Here is a 24,013-nt window from a genome sequence, read left to right as displayed (position 1 = left end):
GGCAAATTATTCTCATCGCTTTAGAAAATTGAACGCAAAATTTTTTCTCTATTTTTAAACCTGTTAACTTGTCATTGACAGCTGTTTAATATCTATCGAATTGAAAGTCTAAGTTCATTAAAGATTCCATTTAAATATTTTTTTTTTTATTTATTTATTTTTTTTTTTTTCGTAAATTAAAATGAAATTCAATTTTATTAAATTGTGATTTATTATTAAATGAAAAATTGCTTCTCGTCAATGTCGTCTGTCGTCTGTTACCACTTGTGTGTGGGGTATAAAAATTTCGTTTACATCAATTCTAACTAGAAATGAATAAACAGTTTTTTTGAATAATTAGTTGAAGAAGAAAAAAGAGCAAAAGATTCCAAAATATTTCAAAAAGAGGTATTTCGCATTCCTATGTGTGTATGTAACCATGAATATACAAATTTTACTTCCTTGAGGCCGCAATACTTTTTAGACTACCTAATACATATATAAATATATACATATATATATTTATATATATATATAAATTAATTCATATGGATCTTTTACGTTTTTAAATTTGCTTGACTTCCTCTCCCACTGTCTCTTTTCGTTCACTTTACTTAACCGCACCAAATTGAGAAGTTATGATGCGGAAACGTGAACGATTGTATAATGATCACAAACCCATTGCCTATTTATTTCAAATGTCTCGTGAGCTAATGCACATTATGTGTATGCATCGTACCTCTCTCCCTCGTAAATTTTTTTTTTTTTTTTTTTTTTTTTTCTATTCAGAAAAAAGATTACCTAAGTGCAATTAGAACTAAATGTTTTCTTTCCACTTCGATGAAGTCATTTATTAATGTAAATAAAGAAATATTAGTACTTTTTGAATTTAAGAGTTCGTGTAAATACTGAAAGTTGAGAGTTATGTGATTACGTGTTCTTACGCGGACGCGAAAATTATATGCCGAAAATTTTCCTAAAATGCTTAGGAACTCATTATTGATAAATATATTAATCATTAGTTATTATTTCTGCAGCGAATCAAGTTACGTTTCAGAGAATTTATACAAATGTCGAATAATCGTAAACAAATATCGAGCTCAATAATCTCGATATGATTTGGATATATAAGTTTTCTCTCCACACGTGAATTTATTTATTTTTCTCTAGAGTACCCAATATGAACGAACAAATTGGATTACTCGTAACTAATTTATTATTATATTTGAGTCTACAAAGCGGGTTAAGCATTACCAAGGCTATCAACCATGATTGTAATGTAACTTCTTGGTTAAAGACCAAGAGGAAGAGAGTGAGAGAGATCGTTATTCAGCCTGTATTCGGGTAAGAATAGAGTGCAATTTGTGTGTGTAAGATGATAGCTTCCAAATCTTGGTCACGCGCAATGAAAAGTAACGATGGTGTATTCACCACCCACGATACACTGCGAACCGCATTGCGCTGAGGGCGTATAAGGGCTTCTACAGGAAGTAATCTAAGGAGTTAAACGAGATTAGTTCAATTATGTTTTCTAAAATGACTATTCGGCTTTCTTGGCGCCCTTATTCGCCCTTCTGAAAGTTGCATGTGCGCCTCGTTAATCCTTAACCGCACTAACTGAACTTTTAAGAACCTATGCGCTGTCGCAGTTGCCACCGTTTCAAGTGCTTGCACTTTCAAGGCAAGACTGCACACAAATACGACTCCTGTTTCCCCCTCTCGCTAGCTACGATTCTTTCCGATCGTCCCTGTACCTATATGCAGATAAGATATTCCTTGACTGGTTAGTAAAATTAAAAAAATATATCGAATCTTGTACATAGATATCTCAACTAGGGTAATGAAATGGGTAATTTCTTTGTAATTTTACGGACTTTTCAGCTCAGTATCTTTTCAGCACCTAACCCGATCTAAAAAGTCTAGCAAGCTTTTACAATATATATTAATATATCTATGTACATTATAAAGATTAAGGTATACCTTAAAGTTTAAAAATGATATCGTTAGTGTAGAGTTGCCTTTGTATAGTTTAGCACGCTATAGTGCTTCTCTTGGCTTCTCTTAAAAATTTGTCTAAGATATATACTTAATAAAAACTCATTTTGTCCCGAAGAGAACAAATTATTGGGCGTGAAATCTCTCCCATTTAAAAAGATTTAAGCAGATAGAAGTAGATGAAAATCTGGTAACTCTATAAGAAAGATGTCAGTTTATAATAATCGAGGAATTAATTTGTAGAAAGCAGATTAATTTATTAATATTTATGGATAAGAAGACCGGGGTCTTTAACCGACAATCGACAGAAAGCACAAACATTAATCATTAATTTGATGATTGGTAATAATATTTTTTTTTTTTTAAAAGGTAGTAAAAAATGGTTTATAGGTCGACATGATTATGATTTACAGCAAGCACTCTATTCGTCAGATCAGTATTTGAGTGACTTTTTCTAGTTTATTAAGGTCGAGCTAACTTTCCATGCTTCGTAAAGACATTCCAAGAATGATCTCGATATGAACCCGAAAATACCCGAAAATGTTGATAGACTGGCATAAGTGTATTAAGTGTATTAAGCTAATTTTGCAGCACATCATATAGAGCACAACAGTCAAGCAAAAGATGTTGACTCTGTTGCCTTTTCTACGCCAGGTTTAATACTTTTTTCCTGATTTGTTTGATATTGACTTAGTAGACTCACTGAGGAGATATTTGTGCATAGAAAGTAATTAAAATAACTCGGAATTCTAATCTGAGCAACGATGGTTAATAAAAGGAAGGACGTGGGTATGACAAAGAAAACTCTCAATTTGTGGTTTTTTGCCGCAAATGGAATTTGATTTTATCCATCGTAGAAGATGTACTTATATAGAGGGCGTATGTATTGGCCACAAGCGTAATTAATGCCATTGCGGTCTGGATGTCCATCTGTCCGTGCGTTGAACGCTGAATTGCATCAGTTTTGTACGAATTATAGTATGCACAGATTTCTCAGTTTGTATTATTCATTTATTGGCTCCTTAGTGAGGGCACACAACACTCGGTCGGCACATAATTTACTAAAAAATCACTAAAGGAGGAGGGGTTAATTTATCTTGTCAAAACGTTTGCAACGCCCAGAAGGAATTATTAGGGGTCCAACAAAGTATATATATTCTTGATCAGCATCAAATTCTAAATCGACTTAAGCTTGTCCGTCTGTCCGTCTGTCCGTCTATTGTAAATATTCTCCTGATCGCAAAACTGAAGCCATCGACTTCAAATTTGTTACAAACATTCTTGAACGCAGGGTGGTATTGGCAATAAGTCCAATCAGGCGAAGGCTACGCCCATCTTGCCACGTAAACTGAGAACATCTCTGTTTTCCAAAGGGAATGAAAAGCTGGTTTGTTGCCCATTGCTCATAAACTGTAGCAAATAAATGCACAAAAATTTGAACGCATATTCTATGGGCGATGCTGTAGCAAATGACATAAATTGACCATGCCCGCACAGTATTTAAAATAAATTTAATATTTTTTTATCAATACCTTTATAACGCGCAGGAACAAACTTCAAAAATCCCATAATGTATACAAATTCTTGGCCAGTTTCAAATGTTGAAGGCACTAAAACACATTCCGCCTATTCGTCTGTCCATCTGTCTGATTACGCAACATTGTAGTATTTGCGGTAAACTTTCTCCCGTTAGCCGAAATGAAGATGTCGCCTACACATTTGCAAACGAATTTGGAATTGACCTAAACTTTTCAAAGGACACGACAAAAACTTTTAATTTTGAATAGAGAAGAAATAAACTGCGCCCACTCCATAGTATAAAGTATTAGAATTTTGTTGTTTTACTTCTCTTCTCTTTTTTTTTGGGATAAACGGGGGTGATGCGTATAAAAGATTCTGTTCCGACTGAATTTAATATTCTTACTTGTTAAATTAATTTTTTCTTTTCTCTTATCCAAAAAATTTGGCGGAATTGTGTGAAAGTGTATACATATATATATATATATATACATACGTTGCATAATGTGTTGGTTACGAGCGACCTAAGTGACATAATTCGCAATCGAACGAATGAGTCTAAGTCGTATATAATTCTTTTGTAATATTTAATGTGAAAAAATGTTCAAAAATTTCTTTAAATTTGATCATTTTCATTGTGTGTGCGAATCGTAATAACGATGAGTCCTACGCGGCTTAACGCGACAGAAGAGAAAATTGAAATGCATGCTACTGTAATACTCTCATAGCTTGTCATTCTCATTCGCTGCATCACTACAAGAATGTCAAGGTCTTCTATGTGTGTTTTTGTAAAAAAAAAAAAAAAAAAAAAAAATTTAAAAAAAATATAAAAAATAAAAAAATAAAAATAAATAAATAAACAAAACTGCATTTATATACGTCGCTACAGTTGTCATAAACTTATACGAATATATATATATATATACATATATATATATATATATATATATTTATTTATATTTGGTATACAGAAATGCACTTATATTTATTTTTAATTCAACCAATGCACAAATAGTTTTTCATACGTGAAAACCAGATAATTTTGTATTTAAAAAGAAAAGAAAACGTGCAAAACACTTGTCTTTCAATTAATTAAAATTCTGCAGTTAAGTTATAGATGGCACCACGCGAAATTCGTGGAGTGCCAAAGCAAAATGCAATTAAGCATAACTTTTTCTTTCTTCGTTTCTTCTTTTCGCATAATCATCGTTAAATACAGTTATATACCTAATGTAACGCACGAGATTATGCAAAATATAATCAATGCTACGGTCCGGACTAAATGCGATCATTTTTTTAAAATGTACATTTTTTCTTCTCTTGCACACCGTATACACGGTACCATCGGGACATGATTTTATTATTGTGCTTATGAAATCAAAGTGTAGGCGTAACACTGAAGATGATCTGAAGATTTTAACTTATCGTTTCCTTGGAAATTTGAAAAGATGAAATTCAAGCCGAGTTCGTAAAATGATGATGAATGATTCCTTCTTAATGTCGCGACCATGCTCGTCTTCTCAGGCGAGACTCATCTTCCATCTCAATGATTCGATGCATAAGCAATATTTTCGTCCAAGTTATTCACAAGATGCGATAACATATCATAACAAGGACTGTTTTGTGTGGCTTTTCGGACTATTGGCCCATATAGAAAACCTTCATATATGAAAATCTCATTGCCGTGACAAGACTGGCTAAACAGACCGATATTAACAAGTTTTTTATGGCCTTGATGGGAAGAAGCCAATCTAAACAACGTCTGGTTTCAACAAAAGCTCAATAGTTGTGAAAGTAAATTCCTTCGGTCTGCCCTCGGCATGTTAGTTACAAAAAAAAAAAAAAAAAAAAAACCCTTTAAAATGAATATATATATAATTCCTATCTGACATAATTACAATTTAGAGCAAACTTTTACTTACAAGTTAAAATTAGTTTGGAATTATTTCATTTCTGTTAATTATTTGCACTTTTTTATATATATATATATATATATATATATATATATATAAAGCAAACTAGTGAAGTCAGCAATTGTTATATAACTTTTGATTGTGTTGTTGATACTTACTTACTCAAGCGTTAAGAATTATTTATTGCACTTAAAACACTTGCAGATCTAGAGAAGGGTGTGTGTGTGTACCATATTACTCGGTGAGTTTCTGCGCCTGATACATATTTATCATCACTGTTGACAGACCCATACGATTTTTGAGTAATATCAGCCTGCAAACGATACATGACGAAATTTCACGACATTTTCACAATTAATTGCAAAGTTACAAAAGTAAAGCGTTTTGGTGACACTATTTTTGTACTACTTTTCAAAAATATCGAAAAATCTGAATTTCGTTGTTTGCAATTAGCGCAATCGGTTTTGCAAGATCTCACGGTGACTCGTTTCGATTGAAAAAATAAATTTGTAGATGGTTTGCCAATTTGAAACACAGCCACGATGATAAACGCTCTCATCACTCGAAAAGAAAAGTTCACAAAATCGTTTTGAAAGATCAAAGAGTGGTGTTTGCGTAAGATGGCTTTTCCAGTCCATCTGTTGGAAGATTTGTCCTTGAGAGCGGGTCTATCCGAAGCGGTTGCCGCATTTTCACACACTTTTGACAACAATGTGTTGAGGCCTTTGTGCACTATATGGTAATGAATGAAGCATACGCTCGTTAATACCCTCTAGTCAGCTAGAGTGGACAAAAACAGGCGTAAGTCGTCCAAAGTGCCCAAAATCGAACGCTACGAAGGTAACTGTAACTTGTAAGCTAGAGTTCGTAATTCCGTGAAATTTTGACAGGTAACGTTTGAACATTGATACGATCTAGACGTGATTATGGGCTTGAAAACAGGCGGAAGCTTATAGAGCGATGCGATACGTACACACGTGAGTTTCGCTAAAACTTGGTTTTTGTTAATACGAACTCTTTCGTATGATACGGCTTAAACGCTTTTCAATACATGAATAAGAAAACGTTGCAAGTCCGTATTTAATTATGATAAGAATTTTGTTCAAAAAAAAACCTGGAAGATTTGCTTTCGTCCATAACTAACCGCTTGCGGTACAAACTCATATTAAAATTATGCGGATGTACGCAACAGGCAGAAGGACCTGATATAGAGCGACGTTATATTATACCAATCGATTCAAAGTCACTTTTTGAATCGACCTACATTTATTTGCTCGCTCGTCTTCTTGTCCGTCTATCCGTTTTGTCATTTTGGGCTTAAACTAGGGGTCGCAATTTTCGACACATTTCGAGATATTCATGTTTAAATCGGTAGACGAGGACTATTGTAAATTGTTCGGATAGGGCTACAAGGCCTTGAAAAGTTGATATATATGAATAGCTTTTATTAAGCGTAGTGGCATTGAGCCCGTGTTCCACTATAGTGTTTTTATCTGTGTTTTTAAAGCTTAATTCATTCGTTCAGTATCCGTACAAATGTATTCTGATATCTTCGATTTCAGCCAAATGAAACTTCCTGCGATAGTGCTGGATATTTAACTCGCATGAGAGAGAAAAGCGCTCTCTCTGTACTCTCGCTTAACTAGTGCGCTTTTATTTTAATCTACGTTGTTTCACATTTTTTCCTGTTTATTGCCCCCATTGAATTTGTGTACCAGATGGGATCTGTTGAGGCGTTCTTGCATTCACATTATACATATATTTGTGTAATGATCACAGTACTCTACGCATATTCATCATATATACAAATAAACTTTTCGTTTTTTATTGACTCGAAAGGCAACAATAACAAATAGGTAATCGGATGAAAGATATCGATCTGAGTTGAATAAAACTATTTTCACTATTAAAGTGATGCATTATGTTTTGGGTCGGTGGAGGCAGGCATCGTATGTATTGCATGCAAACCGTATGATTATGTCAATCATACCTTACGGTAATGACCGCAATAGCTTATTATAATTTAGTATTATTCGTTCTGGCGACATGTCGTATTCAAATAATTTGTGATCGACGGCGTTATAGTATAACCTGTAAATCCATGTAATTTTCGTTTAATCCCCAAGTTTAAAAAATTAAGCAATGTTAACATAGAAGACATGAAAGAGATAATTCGGGCTTTTTTTTGTTGTTTATTGTACCCGATTTTTATAGGGGACTAAAAGTATACACTCCCTTACCATCATATCATTAATCCGCAGTTATGCAAATGCATTGTGAGTTAATGTAACCTTAAAAAAATGCTTTATTTAAATTGGTTTATGTGCAAGAATGGTATTTGAAATGGAAAAGAAACAATGCTAAAAGAATGCAATAAAAATATTCAAGATATGTATTTAGATTATGCTCCTACTAAAACTGCTCCTCCTACTCGACTAGTTAACTCTATACTGTGTAATCTTTTAGCATTAACAATAACTTTGTCGATCATTCATCGCATATTATTATGATCGGTAGATGAGTAATGAATTCTTTATAATTCGATTGCGATTTGCTATATAAAGCTTTTCCATTGTGCTTTAACCTTCAACGTTTAGTTCTGACTCGTTACTGTCTGGCAAATTAAATAAAGTATTCACAGCAAATTTCTCTCGTCACCCATTAAAAAGCGGATCTTTCCTTTAATTAGGTTATAAATCGAGATGAAAAATGGATTCTCTGCCAAAATATGATAAGAAAACTAAACTATCTACGGTATAGACTGAATCGACTTCAATCAAATTATTATTAAGAATTTTGCCCATAAGTGCCGTGATCAGATCACTTAACTCAGTATCTGAAGCTAAGCAAAAAGTCTGCATTTTATTAATCAAGAAGTTTCATCACAATCGTGTCAAACGGTATGTCATTCGAGCGAGAAAAAACAAATGTAAAAATGAAAGAATTAAAAAAGAAAATTTTGCAAAATCAAAAATTAAAAATTGTTACAAGTCTCTCTTTAAAGAAAAAGCTTAGGTACTGTCCTACTACAGGTCACTTATAGGAAATAATGAAGAGTTCATTGTTGATAAATAGATATATCTGATGGGATGAGAATATAATTATTTTTTGATTCTTTTATTCAATAAGAATATAATTATTCTTTGCGAAAGTAAAGTTAGACTTAAGTCGTTTTGACTTTGGAAAGGAAATTAATTTAACTTTATTTCCTTTCCATTGTACATGACCATGAAACCAGTGAACCATAATATATTAGAGCATGTGTTCATAGAGTAAAATAAATTGCTTTCTAATTTTTCATTTCAATAACAAAAAAAAAAAAAAAAAAAAAAAAAAAAACACCTTTTTTTCCCATAATTAATAAAGTCTTTGCTTTATTTCATTATTTGTGAAATTATGAATAAAATATGAATAAAGTATTTGAACCTGAAATCGATTGTCTACGAAACGTAGTGCAACAGTTTTACATATACGCATAACATATCTAGGGGAATGCATTATAGATGAGGAATATGTTTAATGCGTTTTGCATATCGATGCCATTGGTTTTTGTTTTTTGTTTTCTTTGATTTGCAATTAGGTTTCAGTTCATTTTAATTATAATGTGTTTTGTATTTAAATAAAAATTTTTTAAAAAATCTTATAAAAAACATTTGTTTTTTTTTTTTAATGTATTTTCAATGTATTTTTCCTTATGTGATTGTGTGTGCAAGAAGGGGGAGGGGGCTGCAAGAGATTTATTTGCTGCATACATGAAGAAAAAACGTATGTGATTTTAAATATTGTTTTCATTTCGGATGTTGTTATTATTTCGTTCATATCTCTCGTTTTTCCTACAATCAAAAAAAAAAAAAAAAAAAAAAAAAAAAAGAAAATCAAAAACAAGAAAAGAAAAACCAAATTTTTTTCGTGTAATTTCTTTTGCACTCTCATCAAAGTATCAGTTGAGGTCAGTCAAAGGCGGAAGATGAGTTCTTGGTAAAAGCGCGCTAAATGAAACGTGGATGCAAATGAATTAAATTCAAATTATAAAATAAAAAAAAAAAAAAAAAAAAAAAAAGAAAACAAAACAAAAAAGGAAAAACGAAAAGCAAAAACAAAAGATAATAATAATAATAATAATAATAAAAATAGAACAAAATTACAAAACACAACAACAAGAATTCGAAATAATATTTGAAAAATTAATCAGTCAGTTTGTGATTATCATCTCTTACGCAACACATCAACATTATTGTTCGTTAGCAATCAATCCAAGCGCGTCGATTATTTAGAGAATTCGTATTTGTTTATTTATTTATTTATTTATTTATTTATTTATATATATATATATAATTATTTATTTAGAAATATTCGTTTCTATCGTGGATTTACACACGCGCCGGTATATGTCGCAAAATTTGCAGTCTTTCGTATCGTTAGCAAATTTACGAATTCAAGCTGATTTCCTCAAAACCGCCGCTCCCACCTATCACAAAAACGAAATCGTGTTTACGAGACGATTGCGAATTGCAAACATTTACGAATGTAATGCAAAAACATAGCAAGGTGGCGGTGCCGAAGCATAATTCACGTGAAGCTTGCCTATCGGCCGCTACCGCTATCCGGCATCAAAACGCAAGAATGTCTTTAAAACGGCATGTCGGACCCCCACCAGTTGCTTCCTCGAATACTGGAGTGTTAGGTCGGCCGAACAATTCTTTAATTTTGACAAATGTTAGTATTATTTCATTTAAACAAAACGCACACATCTACATACAAATCTCACAACAAAATCAAAAATTATGTTCAGTTTTTTGGCGGCTCAAAAAGATTATTTAAAAAAAAAAAAAAAAAAAAAAAAAATCCTTTTTCAAAAAACTGACACTAGGCGAAATTTCAAGTCTTGATAGAAAATTTTTATTTTATTAATAACATGTGTTAAAAAAAAAAAAAAAAACCAAATTCTTTAAAATTTGTTTCAAATCCTTTTCGTCATCTGATATATAATGTGTTTCAAAATTGGATCTTTGGATTATATAACATTTCAGAGTTTGTAATTGTTTTTTTTTTTGGTTTTTGGAAATTTATTAAGTAATCGTTTCAATTATTAAAGGGTACGAAAATAAATTCGAATTTAATTAGCAAAGACTCCTACCTATCATATCGTTTAGCTCTGTGCACGCCGTACCAGTGGTCTGTTAATTGCTTAACATTCGAATATAGTCGGATTTGAAAGCCTACTCTTTGCTTAATAAAAAATGTAAAATATTTTCGTGGTGACTTCTGTATTGAAATCTGTATGAAAACACCTCTCAAACAAGCTGAACAAATTCAAATTCTGCTTATGGGAATAATTTTTAACAATTTTTTGAAATTTGGCTTGTTAGCGAACAATGGGTAAGGAAGGGCATTAAAATTTCGGGATCTAGTGCAGCCGAACTAGAAAATGTCATCTATATGAACGTAGTGGGTAGTGGGCTTTCGAAATTCGCCAACTATATCTTAATTTTAACTAATTAACAGAGATCTGTTACGAGATGCGTAAGTTGGTGTCTTTGCTGGTTAAACTCGAATTTGTCTTCACATCCTTTAGTTATTAATATTTTTATATATATATTTTTTTTCATATTTGAAATATAATTTCGTTTAATTAATGTTAAGTCATTAAGCAGTATGCGCATGCTTTTATTTATAATGGTTCGTGGTTCCTGGTGGTTCATAATTGTGCTTGCACTATGACTATAAGAAAATTCATTTAAAATCTAGTGTAGTATTACTCTTTATGAATTGTTTACGTTCCGCAATCATAACATTTTGATGTTATTTGTATCGTTGATGATATATAAAATTGCATACATAAATTATTATTGAGGTTAATTTTAACTCGCGTATGCCAATAATACCAAGTATAACAATTATAAACTTTTAAATTATTTACATGATAAAGGTCAGTCATGTGCACATGTAAATATATAGAAGAATTTTACATTTTCCAATGGAAAAGTTGTACATCAGATTGTGCATCACTTGAATTGTTAATGTCTTCGTCGATACCTGTCGATAGATACGAAATTTGTATATATATGCGATAGTGTGCACAAAAACTAATACCAATAGTCCAAATATCAGAAATATTTTTCTGATTTTTTCAATTGGTAGCAATTTGTGTCAAATTGCGTTATGCAAAACAAAAAGTATATTTTCCGATTTTTATAAAGCGTGAAATTGTTAAGCAAAGAGCTATCAATCGATCGTGAAGAGCCTTGTTACGCGAGATGAGACTTGGCAGCAGAAATCAGAAGCAAGCAATCAATCGCGGTCGAGATAATCGCACCAAAGTCGCTTTAAAATCACGGCGATATTGAAAATTTCGTTCGATTAGCGTGCACCATGAACTCCTACCGTCGGGCCAATATGTTAACAAAGCACTTTATTCGAATCTTATGCGCCGTTTGCGTAAAGTGATTCGCAAAAAGAGACTCGAATAAATTTAAAGAAAAGACATAAATAAATTGGTCTTGAGCCGATAGCCTGTGTTGCTAGTGCTCAATGTCTTTTTTTTAGTCTAAGAATTCAATTCATTAGTCTAAAATTAAAATAATAATAAATTGGTCTTACTTTTTGGACAAAGTAGTAGGATGAAATTGCTGTCTTGCCTTGCCGTTCCATACGAATCTTTTAAACATTTCTTTAATAAAACAATTGCTTGAATTTAACAAATATTTTCGCTCGATAGAAAATCGAAATTTGCAGTTTAGTTATTAATAATATTACTATGTAAATATTATACTGAGATATTGTGATTTAAAAAATTTTAACAATAAGCCGTGGATATTTTTTTTTTTTTTTTTTTTTTTTTTTTTTTTTTTTTTTTCCTGTATTATTCACTTTCCCCTAATCGGTATAAAAAATAAATGTAATTTTATTGAATTATTGTTATAGTACCATGAAAGTTAAATGTAATTTTAATTAGAATTAATTAGAATAGCTAACCTAAGATATATTGTGTTATTATTACAATCACGAACGATAAGTTGGGCATGTGTGTATGTTCATTTTGTGTAAACGTTTGCTACAATCAAAAATTTTTTATTATGTATATGGCATTCGTCACAACTATTCAGGCATGTCCGTCTGTCCATTTTTGTAAATGTGCGCAGCCTTGTCAAGCACGGACCTAAAATGCAAAGCGATACAAAATTCGTGCATATTAAGTAAAGTAATTGCCATCCAACCAACACGTGGTACATAGCTATTTTATAGCACGGTTTCGATACAGAACGCGACGAGTTAACGAAGTAACGAACTGAGCGGAGGACGACTGTATCGATTCTAAATTTCGCTAAAAGAGTAGACGTCAAACAATGCACGCACAGTACAGCAATCGTGCAGCGGATAGCACCTCTACTTTTTCTCAATAAGAATTTCTTTTTGCGCCATATACAAAAATGGCGAATAGACGCCCACGCCTATCAAATCTTAATAGAGTGTTGCCACTTTATTTTTTGTTTTAATTTTTTTTGCTTTTGACGGTAGGCAGTGCGTGTATGACTTTCGGTTAAAATCGCATTTAATTTTTCTGCCGCTTGTTTGCATTGATTAATTGTGAAATTTTGATCAAAAATTCGAATTACTCTAATTAAAGATTAGAAATAATTGAAAACTGACACAATTCTGTTAAGAGTAATGGCAACCACATAGGAACATACAATTCGAACTTTATTCAATTGTTTAATTATATGCCAATCGAAATCATGCATAGATTGTGTTGGTTGCTTGCGAATAAGTTAAACGCTCCGATAAATATTCCATCATATTTGTATAATATTTTTCTTATGAAATATCTGAAGGAAATGTTACGATTAATTGCATCATTATTCTAACGAGTAATTTATTGAAATAATTTGAAAGGGAACAATACGAGTTGAGCAGAATAAGAATGAATATCATATGAAAAGGATGGAATATATTGGTTTGAAAAGTTGGCGGATATCATTAATTAAAATGCTGTCGTCATTTTTTTCATTTATGCGCCCGAAGATTTAACTAAACATCGCAACAACAACAAAAAACACAGTGAAATTTGAAGATTATTTATATGAAATTTTTGATATTAATGTAACGTCTCTCTTGAACTCCACATAGACCTTGGTTAGAGAATTCGGCGAAAACATCACCATATTATATATATATATATATATATATATATATATTCAACTGTGTCTATGACGTTGAATTACTTACGTATTGATTTTTATTTAGCATATAGAGTGCTTCACCGAGTTGTTAGCACTATGCACTATGCCTCGGTTTATTGAAACTGTAGACAAGAACTTTGAAAATTCTATGCCATAAACACTTAATTCCTAATAGAACGCGTAAGCAATAAATTTAGCACATTGTCATCTCTATTTAGTGCAACATTATTCAAGTCTCTTTCAATACGATCGCATTATCGTAGAAAATGCAAAATCCTAATTCGAAGCAATAGAGAAATGGGAAGCAACATAATCTTGAAAGAAGGAAAATAAAAATAAAAAAAAATTTATATATATATATATATATATATATATATTCCGATTTAATTCAGTTCTTTTGTTCATCTGTCCCTCAGTCCTTGTTGCGAAATGAACCAAAAAGCATATACTTATGCTAACCTCTAAGGTATATACTCATAGGAATCTTTCCTAAAGTAAAGCAGTGTAAATATGATCGCGATCGATCAAATATATTTTAAATAATATCTCACGATCTTAAGATATTGTTTCTAGATGATTGGCTTGAATATTGACAATTCGTTCTATGGGACTTATATGTACATATATACACGTATTATATATTAGCGATATGTAAAATTTTGGCTAATCATGAAAGCAACGAAACGTACACCATTACAATGATCGCAGTCTGGTGGAACTCTAACCATAAAAATTTATTGCGTACATATAATTAAGTTTTTTTTTTTTTTTTTATTGCTTCGTATGCACGTAAGAAGTGAAAGCTTGCCAAAAAATTTATAAAGCCATATATATATATATATATATGTACATGTGTTTGCGTACGTGTCTGCGTATGTGTGTAAGGATGAGAGAGTAGTTTTAGTGTGCTCGTGTAAACAAATGCTATAAACGGTAGACAATGTCTGTAGACGAGTAAACACCGAAACTATTCTCTCATCCTTAAGGTTAAATTCTACATAAATTAATTTGTATTTATATGCATGCATCTAAAATTATCTATACGTCGATTTGTAGTATGTTATACATATATATAATATATGCAAACCTCTATACCACATATACACATATTTATCAAATTGTTTTTAATGAATTATTTTACAGAAAATACCGACAGTTACGCCGGGCTATGATAACGAGAAGCATTACGGTACAAGGAATAGTAGCACCGTGAGCATAAATCAATCAAAGTATGTGTTCAAATTTAATTTATCTTTCAATCTCCTCTTTAAAAGCTTGAAATTAAAAACCTATAACGGGCGTTAACAAAAAAAAAAAAGAGAAAAAAAATATTTTAAGAACTCGTTTGAAAGCTTACAAGAATGTATAAAAATATTGACAATAATTCTTCAACTACCATGTTTGAAATGTACTCTTCTTCGGATAGATTTTTACGTCCTGATATGGTAGATGTGCCGGCCCAACAAGCAGCAGGCTCTACATTACCATTAGTGTTAACTAGGAAAAAAGGTGGCGGAGACGATACTGAAGATGTTAACTACAATCCATTTGAGCATCGCAAGATTGAGCATCCTACCTCGTAAGTACTGTATTTAACAAATTTTTTTGGGAAATATGCGACTGAAGAAAGAGAATGAGAAAAAATGAAAGAGAGAAGGAGAAAGAGAGAGAAAGAAAGAGAAAGAAAGAAAGAAAGAAAGAAAGGAAGACAGAGAGAGAGAGAGAAAGAAAGAGAAAGATAGCGAGAGAGAGAAAGAAAGAAAGAGAAAGATAGCGAGAGAAGGGATAGAGAGGGTTGAGAAAGGCAGTGTACTGATATTGTTAACTTTAAATATATGAAATATATATTCGGAAACCCTGATTAAAATTATCTAAGCCTTGAAGATGATTGGTTGATCTTGTTTTCGAATTTAGACGCAAGAAACTGATAAGTACAACATTTCGATGCATTTAGATTACGTTTCAACATTTCAACTGTTCGTGCCGAGCATATGTCGAGCGTTGTGAAAATGAGAAAATATTGTCGGTCGAAGGATCCGTCTAAAACACAACATAAGAAGAGATCAAATCTCTGCTTTCAAAAATTAAAAAAACAAAATACTCAAGTTTTTCATTCAGATAGATCCGCATATTTTTGGGATGATCCTATAAGCGCTGTACAAACATAGAGGAAGTCTGCCGCACCCAAGCAATTACAAAGAGTATCAAAATTTTATTTTTTTACCAAAACTACCTACAAACACAACAAGCAATGCTTAACTTCCTTTATAGTTATAGTTAGTCATTAGTTGGTATAAATATTTTACTCTGTTAACGGGTTGGGTATACTCGTCTTCGCTGAAAAATATCGAAACAATTAAAAAGCTATTAAAGTTGTAAACGTATTTCTAACAATTATTGCATAATTGATTCTACTTTCCACGTTAATGAAGAATAGAATTTTTGATGCATATTTCTAAGCGTTACAAATATTTAGGAAGTCTTGCATAGTGCTTAGGATACATATAAAATTTGGTTTAATAATTCATTTGACTCATTTATTAGCCCAAAATATTTTCCTCTCAATAATAAAAAAAAAAAAAAAATTTTTTTTCGAAAGTTTTTCAAGATATTCAATAATATAAGAAACATTTTTTTTTACATTGTGTTTTGCGTTAACTGAGACAAGTCAAGAGAGCTAGTAGTTATACCTGTTTATTATAATATCGGGAATTAAGTATAATATAATGTAGAGAATAAAAATATGCATTAGGGCGAGGGACAATTTTTATATGATTTCGATTCCACTAGTATGATTATGAATAGGAATCTTTTAACTACGTATGTTTCTACATAATTTTAAGTACACCATATGTTAAATATGCTATATTGGAGTTTCAGAACTTAGGCAACAGTGAAAACGATATCAAAATGTAAAAGTATATTTAAGTCCTTCTTAGGGCCAATTCTGCACGATATTCGATCAGTGATCGTTTTTCAAAAGCCTATAAGACGATTTCAATTTATTTATTAATTAATTCTAAATTCATTTCATTCAAGTCACTGAACAGGTTTCAAGGATAACAACAATTTTGTATATACATATAAATTGTATGCAATATTTCACTTTTTATAACATTGATGAATTCACCATTCCGAACATTTTTTTTAGAAAGGATCAATGAAAATAAAATGCAACATTTTGTGGTGATGAAATCATATTTATAGTGACCAATTTTAGGCGGATAACTCTCTCTCTCTCTCTCTCTGTGTCTCTCTCTCTCTCTCTCTCTCTTGCATGTTCGCTATGCATTATTGAAAATGATTTTCCAGATGTTTTCTGATATAACCCAGACATGTCACTTTTCAAAACTTTTCAAGCCAGTGCTGAACTTAGACAAATTTCTATTCCATTAAAAAAGCAACGTTCAGAGAATTTGTACGATACGGGATTGTGTATTGTCGCTAAAACCCGTGTAACGATATGAATTTTTGACACTAGGTGCCTTTTAAGGAAAAGTTCATATGTTTTGAAAAAAAAAAGGCGAACTTTTTTAATAACCCCGACATCTCTACGTTAATCTTGAGAATTAATAATCCATCAAACAATCTGATGGATTATCTCAATTATTTGAAAAATCATATTATCATATAAAAAATTGATTTCTTGGAGATGTAGTCAAAAAGTATACTATTTTCGTTATCATAAATTTGCTCTGCTCTCTGTAAGCAATTCTCTACAAAATTCTATACAAGATTTGTACAATATTTTCTTAATTCAGAGAATCTTGTTACTAAGACCGATTAGAGATTATGTTGAATTCTTGCATATGTGTTCAACTTTAAATTATTGATTATTAACGGAAAAGAGGAGTCAGTCAAAAAGTTTGAACTTTTAATAATTTTTACAAGAGTAAGAATTGAAAGAAAATAGATAACGAATGGATGGACAGACGGACAGACAGAAGGAGTTTCACTTTTTGAATTTTAAAATATGATATTGATTAAGTATGATATATATATATGTCCAACTGAAAGGTCTTCTAATTCGAGATCTTGTTGGATTTCTAGAAGTTGAATCAAAAAAAGCTACCATAGGTCACATGAATTCGTATATAAGGCTTGTTCAAAAATATATAGTTCAGATAAGAAATTAAGTTATTTTGAAATTGGAGATGAGAATTATTTACATTCTTACGATTTGATAAATATAATTCGATACTTTCCTTTGTACATGAATATATATATATATTTGAAGGTATATGTGAAAGTTAAGAAATTTAACTCAATTTCGTTAGAATTTGATTTTTGTTTGTTTGTTTACGAAATAAATGTATGAGCAAATCAAACATTAGCATCTCAAATGCCTGAATGTATATATTCATATATATATATATATATATATACATACATATACATTAAACAAATATGCACACCAAAATACTCATTCATTTTTTACAAATATGTAAACGGAAATTTTTGAAAAAAAGAAAAAATTCCACTTGGCACCACAAGCATGAAACAAGACAAGACAAAGCAAAAAGAAAAAAGAAAAACACAAAAGAACATTTAAAGAAAACCAATAACAACAAAGTCGCTTTGAAAAAAGCAAGACCTTGGTCTTGAAATTGATGCCAAAAAAAAAAAAAAAAACCGAAAAAACACAAAAAACAAAAAAGCTACATAGATGTATATATATATATATATATATATATATATTTGCATGACAAAATAAACTTAAACTACCACGCATACACACATACATACATACATTGCACACAATATTGCGTATGGCTTGTGTCGCTGTATTATTTTTTCAAGTTGTAACAATTTGCCTTCAAACGCGCGCGATACAAGCGTTCAAGATGACTGCCGACTGCATCTTGTAAATCAATTGATTTCATTTTTCATATACCGTAAGTCAAAGCGTTTTCAATTTTCTATGATTTTTTAAATTTTTTTGCGGCATATTCTCGCTTTTCTTATGATGTTTGCTCTATTATATGTTAAATATAAATAAGACAAGAGAAGATTTTGCGAGATTCGAGTCAATTATTAGACGAAATATATTTTTGAAAAAAAAAAAAAATAAAAAAAAAATAATTTTAATTGATTTTTGATTTTATACGAAATTTACAAAAATATGAAATGCACTTAACTTTAATTGAAATCAATTTTAAAATAAACAATTCATTGCCTCTTACATGTTCGCCTGCCAGTATTTCTCTCATTATAAGGGAATTGTTTTTTTTTTTTTTTTCTTTTTTCTTTTTTGCTTTCGTTTATTCATTCTTTCAATGTTTTATTTAATTATATTTTGTTTGTTTTTTTGTTGTTTTTATTTTCTATTTTCAATTTGGACGCTTTTATAATTGAAATTTACCGTATTGTGGCGCCTTTTTGTTATTATTCTCTGCCTATAAGTGCAGATATTAGTATGCGTGCTTGTCTAATCGTGTTTACGCTTGCATGTGTTTGTTACACAATTCTGATGCACGTTTGCGAAAAAATACTAAAAATAAAATAGGGAATCAGAATAAATGTTTACGTAATCAATTGTTTACATTCTCCCAGCGTTTCATTTCTTTTTTGTTTTTTTTTTTTTTCTCGTTTTTTGACTTAATCAGATTGTTTACTTTCCGAGAAAAATCCTCAATTATCAATTTTATCATACGCAGAAACATGAATCGGATATCTTGTTGAGCAAGGGCGCAGGCGCAAGTTCGACGAAAACGAAAAGCCTTTCTTTGCTAGAAGACACAAGTCTTGAATTCATTATTTTTCTAAACAAAATCATTTGAACAAGATCGATGAGTTTCTATTGTTGTTGTTGTGTAGGCAACTATTTCATTGGAATGCACTTTGTAGGATGCATCCTAACAGGCGAAAGACCGCGTTTGATATTTGTTGCCGTTGAACATATATTCCTTTGATTCGCTTGAAATTCTAGGTTGATTGATTAATTAATGATACGCTTGTCTGTCTCATTGTTCATTAGTGAATTTGTCCCTATCTCCGATACGCGTTCATCTATTCGACCGAAAATCTATTCATTTTTTTGCGGTCCGCTTATCCATTAGGATTTCGTGTACTTTTTATTTCCTCATACCTTCGTCCATTTATACTTCGGTTTCCCGTTTAATCTGCTCGTTCATGTTTCTTTCAATTTAATCACATGCTCGCTCACATCTCTATCCGCATGGCGGACTAATGATCTCTTTATTCGCCCCAGCCTGTTTATCTTTTCATCTAACTCCATTTCTCTTTCCATCAGTCCGTTCACCTAGTTCGCCCGCGATACCCATATGCCAATTATTTGCTCGCTTAATTGTGTAATCCATTAGCTAATCGTTTCCCTATCAGTCCGCAATAATGCACAGGGCAATATGCAGTGTAAGTTAATCGTTTTTAAATTAGGAAACGACTCGAGAGAAACTCGAAATCGGAAAGCATATGAGACCTGTAGCTTGAAAGTCCCAACAACAACATTTATAAGCAGCCCATCTAATTGTCAAGAAGTTGAAAGCGACCTATAAAAGTTGAAATTTGAGATCGGTGTCCGTTTAGCATTTTGTAGTCATATTAGAAAAATTTCTTCTCTTAACACTTTTTGAAGCAATTCTCTGCTATAAACAATTTTTACAAGTTGATGGTCTTCCAAATAAATTATAACAATGGCTAGGGCTAGACTGTGGTTTAAGAGAATAGTTTATATATATAGGTGCTGAGTTGACAAATAATATGAGAGTCTGCTTGATATGATTGATGGTTATAATGATTTTTAAATCACTTTATCAATTAATTGAATGTATTTTTATTTATTTGCAGTGATGTGGAAACCTTCGTGCATTTGCTTAAGGGCTCGCTGGGCTCCGGCATATTGGCCATGCCTATGGCCTTCTTAAATGCCGGTCTATGGTTCGGTTTGGTCGCCACATTTTTAGTTGGTGCCGTTTGCACATATTGTGTACATATATTGGTTAAATGTGCTCATATCTTGTGTCGGCGTCGCAAAATTCCAATGATGGGCTTTGCGGATGTAGCCGAACAAGCATTCCTCGATGGCCCGACAAGTTTGCAGCGCTGGTCGCGTTTTATACGTTTTATTGTGAATTGTTTTCTGGTCATTGATTTAATCGGCTGCTGTTGCATCTATTTGGTGTTCGTCGGCACCAATGTTAAGCAAGTAGTTGATTTCTATACGCAAGAGAGCGAGCTAAGCATACGTTTATGGATTGTTATTGTCACTTGTCCTCTGCTCTTCATGTGCCTAATAAGAAATTTGAAGTTTTTGGCGCCATTCTCAATGGTTGCGAATCTCTTGATGTTCGTTGGCATTATAATCACCTTTACATATATATTTACCGATTTGCCAAGTACAGAGGGACGCGTCGGTATTGCCGATGTTACGCAATGGCCATTATTCTTCGGAACAGTTATATTCGCCTTGGAAGGTATTGGTGTAGTAATGTCATTGGAGAATGACATGAAAAATCCAGCCCATTTTATTGGCTGCCCGTCGGTATTAAATTTGGGTATGGGAGTTGTGGTCTCATTATATACACTTGTCGGCTTTTTTGGCTATTTAAAGTATGGTGCTGAAACTAAGGGTAGCATAACGCTAAACTTGCCAGTCGAAGATAAGTAAGTAAAAAAAAAAAAAAATAAATAAGTTTAACCATTCATATCATCATCATCATCATCCTCATCATAAGTGAATGATTAAATAATTGCTTTCGCCCATAGATTGGCTCAGTCGGTGAAATTGATGATTGCCATTGCCATATTCTTTACTTTCACGTTACAATTTTATGTACCTATCAGTATTATTTGGAAAGGTATTCAGCATAAAATTGCTCCCGAGAAACAAAATATGACTGAGTATGGTATCAGAATATTGCTGGTGGTAAGTATAATTTGTATAATTTGTAATTATTGACTCGAGAGAGAAATGCAATTAATAAAAAATGCAAATATTTCCTTTTCAATTCAGTTATTATGCGGTGCCATAGCAGTGGCCTTGCCAAATTTAGGTCCATTCATATCATTAATCGGTGCTGTATGCCTAAGTACTTTGGGTATGATAGTGCCATCAATTATTGAATTGGCTGTCTATTATGAAGATCCCGGTTACGGTCGTGGCAAATGGCGTCTATGGAAGAATGCTTTCTTAATAGCGTTTGGCTTTATCGGTTTCTTTACTGGCACCTATGTCAGTATATTAGAGTTTCACGACGAATTCAACGGCAGTCATTGATTTATATTTAATTTTATATCATTATTTAATTTTCGCTTTAATTTTAGCTTTAAATAAATTATATTTAGATTAAAGCGTAAAACTAACTCACATACACGTAACAGGGATCATGCATATATATATGCATGTATATATATATATATATACATATATATATATATACATGCATAATACATTTATAAATATTGAATTGAGTCTTAATTGAAAGCCACATTGAAAAGCCATCTTGTAGTTTTAACACAACACACAATATTTCTTTTATTTTTTACTAAACGAATTTTAAAGTAGACTTCTAAGTAGAAGAAATTTTTCTATATTTAAAAAATATTATGTTTATTTAGTTTAGTAAAATTTGAAACTAAAACAAAAGAAAACAAAAAGAAAACAAAACAAAAAAAAAAAAATAAATTTTTTCGAAAGTAGTTTCAAAAAAGTACATGTAGCGCGTTTGTTTGAAAATATTTCGATTCATTTAATGCACAGATGAACAATACAAGCAGTGCTGTAAAGCCAAAGACTATTAAATATTATGTTAAAAAGCTTAAGAATCCTGATAATAATGAAAGAGAAGTTTATTCAAGTCATCTGTTAAGTGTTTCGAGATCGTTGATCAATATGAAATTCTTTATGTGCTTAGCATATTATAACAGAAAATCATAAAATTTTACAAAACTTGAGGAAAATTTAAAAAATAAAAAAAAAATTTTTTTTTCCACTTTTTTTTTTTTTTTTTTTCAAACAATCGCTTTTTTTCGTGTGAATAATATTTAAGTAAATCGAGTACCTTTCTTTGACCTCTTAATTATTTAGAGTTATTATGTTGAAAATTTTAATATATATTTAACTAAAGTCTTTTAACTTGATGTACATTTTTTGTATTAAATTTTTTTTTTTTTACAAAATTTTGAAAGCGACAAAATGTAATTTAATAAATTAATTTGCATGAACTTAAGATTGATATCCATACATACATATATATATATATATATATATACATATATATGAACTTAAAATGTAAAAGTGGCTGTAATTATTTTTTATTTCTTTATTTTTAACAAGTATTTAATAATGAAAAATTTTTTAATTTTCACTTTGGCCAGTTTCTTTTAAATTAATTTCGAATTTTCCCCTTTTTTAAATACTTTTACTCTTATTATTATTATTATTATTATTATTATGATTATTATTATTATTATTATTATTATTATTATGATTTTTATCAATAGTGTCGCCGACGATCAAGGAACGGACAAACACTAAATTATGCATTGTGCATAATCGATAAAGTATCATTTTGCTTCGTCGATTCATCCTCAGAAAAATCGAATTGAAAAACTTGAACTTTTTACAAGTGCTTCTACTATCGATTTCCAAGTTAAACTTATCTACCACGGTTAAAACAATTATTAAGAAAATTAACTGATACGATATTTATATCTTCTATCTATCTGTCATCTATCTGTCTATCTAGAAGATCTAGATTATCATCTTATTTGCTTTTTATTGTCCCCGCTATCAAAGGAAATGTCGTTATTCCGTTTGGAACCTTTGGAACCTGATAAAGTATTAAATATTAATACCAAGATTCTTAAAAGAATTTAATCAATATTCATCAGTCTGTCTGACGTGATCGCTAGCTTGATCCCTTGTTGAAATTTTTGCGATTACACATTGAGTATAGAAAGTCGAAATTAGATATATATATATATATATATATATATATATATATATAGTAAAAATGCTATAGTAAAAATGGCTATAATGCCATCTGATAAACGAATACGTTTCGTTTGAGTAGTTGAAAAACTAAAAAAAATTTAATAAAATTATGAATATTTTACGATATTATGTTTGCAACAGAAATTCCATTCTATAGTTTATTATAGAATATTATAAAGAATTAATTTTGATTAACTATTACTACTAGTACTAAGTTTTTATAATTGACTGAAACTGATGGATTTTCAAGGTCCCTTCCAATGTGATCGACATTTTTTTACACATTTGATTAATTTGCTTCTTTTTATCTTAATTCTTAATTTTTACCATTACTTTTGACTTTGACTAAAAAGAAAAAGATATGTTTCTATATAAATGAATACGAAAAAATAAAATATATATATATATATATATATATATATATATAATGTTTTTAAGAAATAATATTATATATATTTATTATATTATATATA

The 24,013-nt window shown here is 31.0% G+C and overlaps 1 protein-coding gene across 5 annotated transcripts in view; it reads left to right on the top strand.

The window, feature by feature from the left end:
* The window catches only part of LOC119632599 (proton-coupled amino acid transporter-like protein CG1139), a 57,671-nt gene extending 35,158 nt beyond the window's left edge, over positions 1–22,513 (top strand). For 2 of the 5 annotated variants that reach the window (XM_038025577.1, XM_038025578.1), the window contains exons 2-6: positions 14,729–14,814; positions 15,012–15,164; positions 20,393–21,208; positions 21,311–21,470; positions 21,558–22,513. In XM_038025577.1, coding sequence (XP_037881505.1) covers positions 14,729–14,814; positions 15,012–15,164; positions 20,393–21,208; positions 21,311–21,470; positions 21,558–21,821 — 1,479 coding nt within the window. In that variant the 3' untranslated portion in view covers positions 21,822–22,513. Of the gene's footprint in view, positions 1–9,056; positions 9,355–9,520; positions 9,646–9,752; positions 10,122–14,728; positions 14,815–15,011; positions 15,165–20,392; positions 21,209–21,310; positions 21,471–21,557 lie in introns of those variants that run through there. The other 3 variants (XM_038025576.1, XM_038025575.1, XM_038025574.1) reach the window with 3 other exon arrangements.
* The last annotated feature ends 1,500 nt before the right edge of the window (positions 22,514–24,013 follow it).

This window comes from Glossina fuscipes, unplaced genomic scaffold (assembly GCF_014805625.2).
Source record: "Glossina fuscipes isolate IAEA_lab_2018 unplaced genomic scaffold, Yale_Gfus_2 1, whole genome shotgun sequence".
Lineage (NCBI taxonomy): Eukaryota > Metazoa > Arthropoda > Insecta > Diptera > Glossinidae > Glossina > Glossina fuscipes.
Note: the sequence above shows the minus strand (reverse complement) of the source record. Positions and strands in the feature narration are given on the sequence as shown.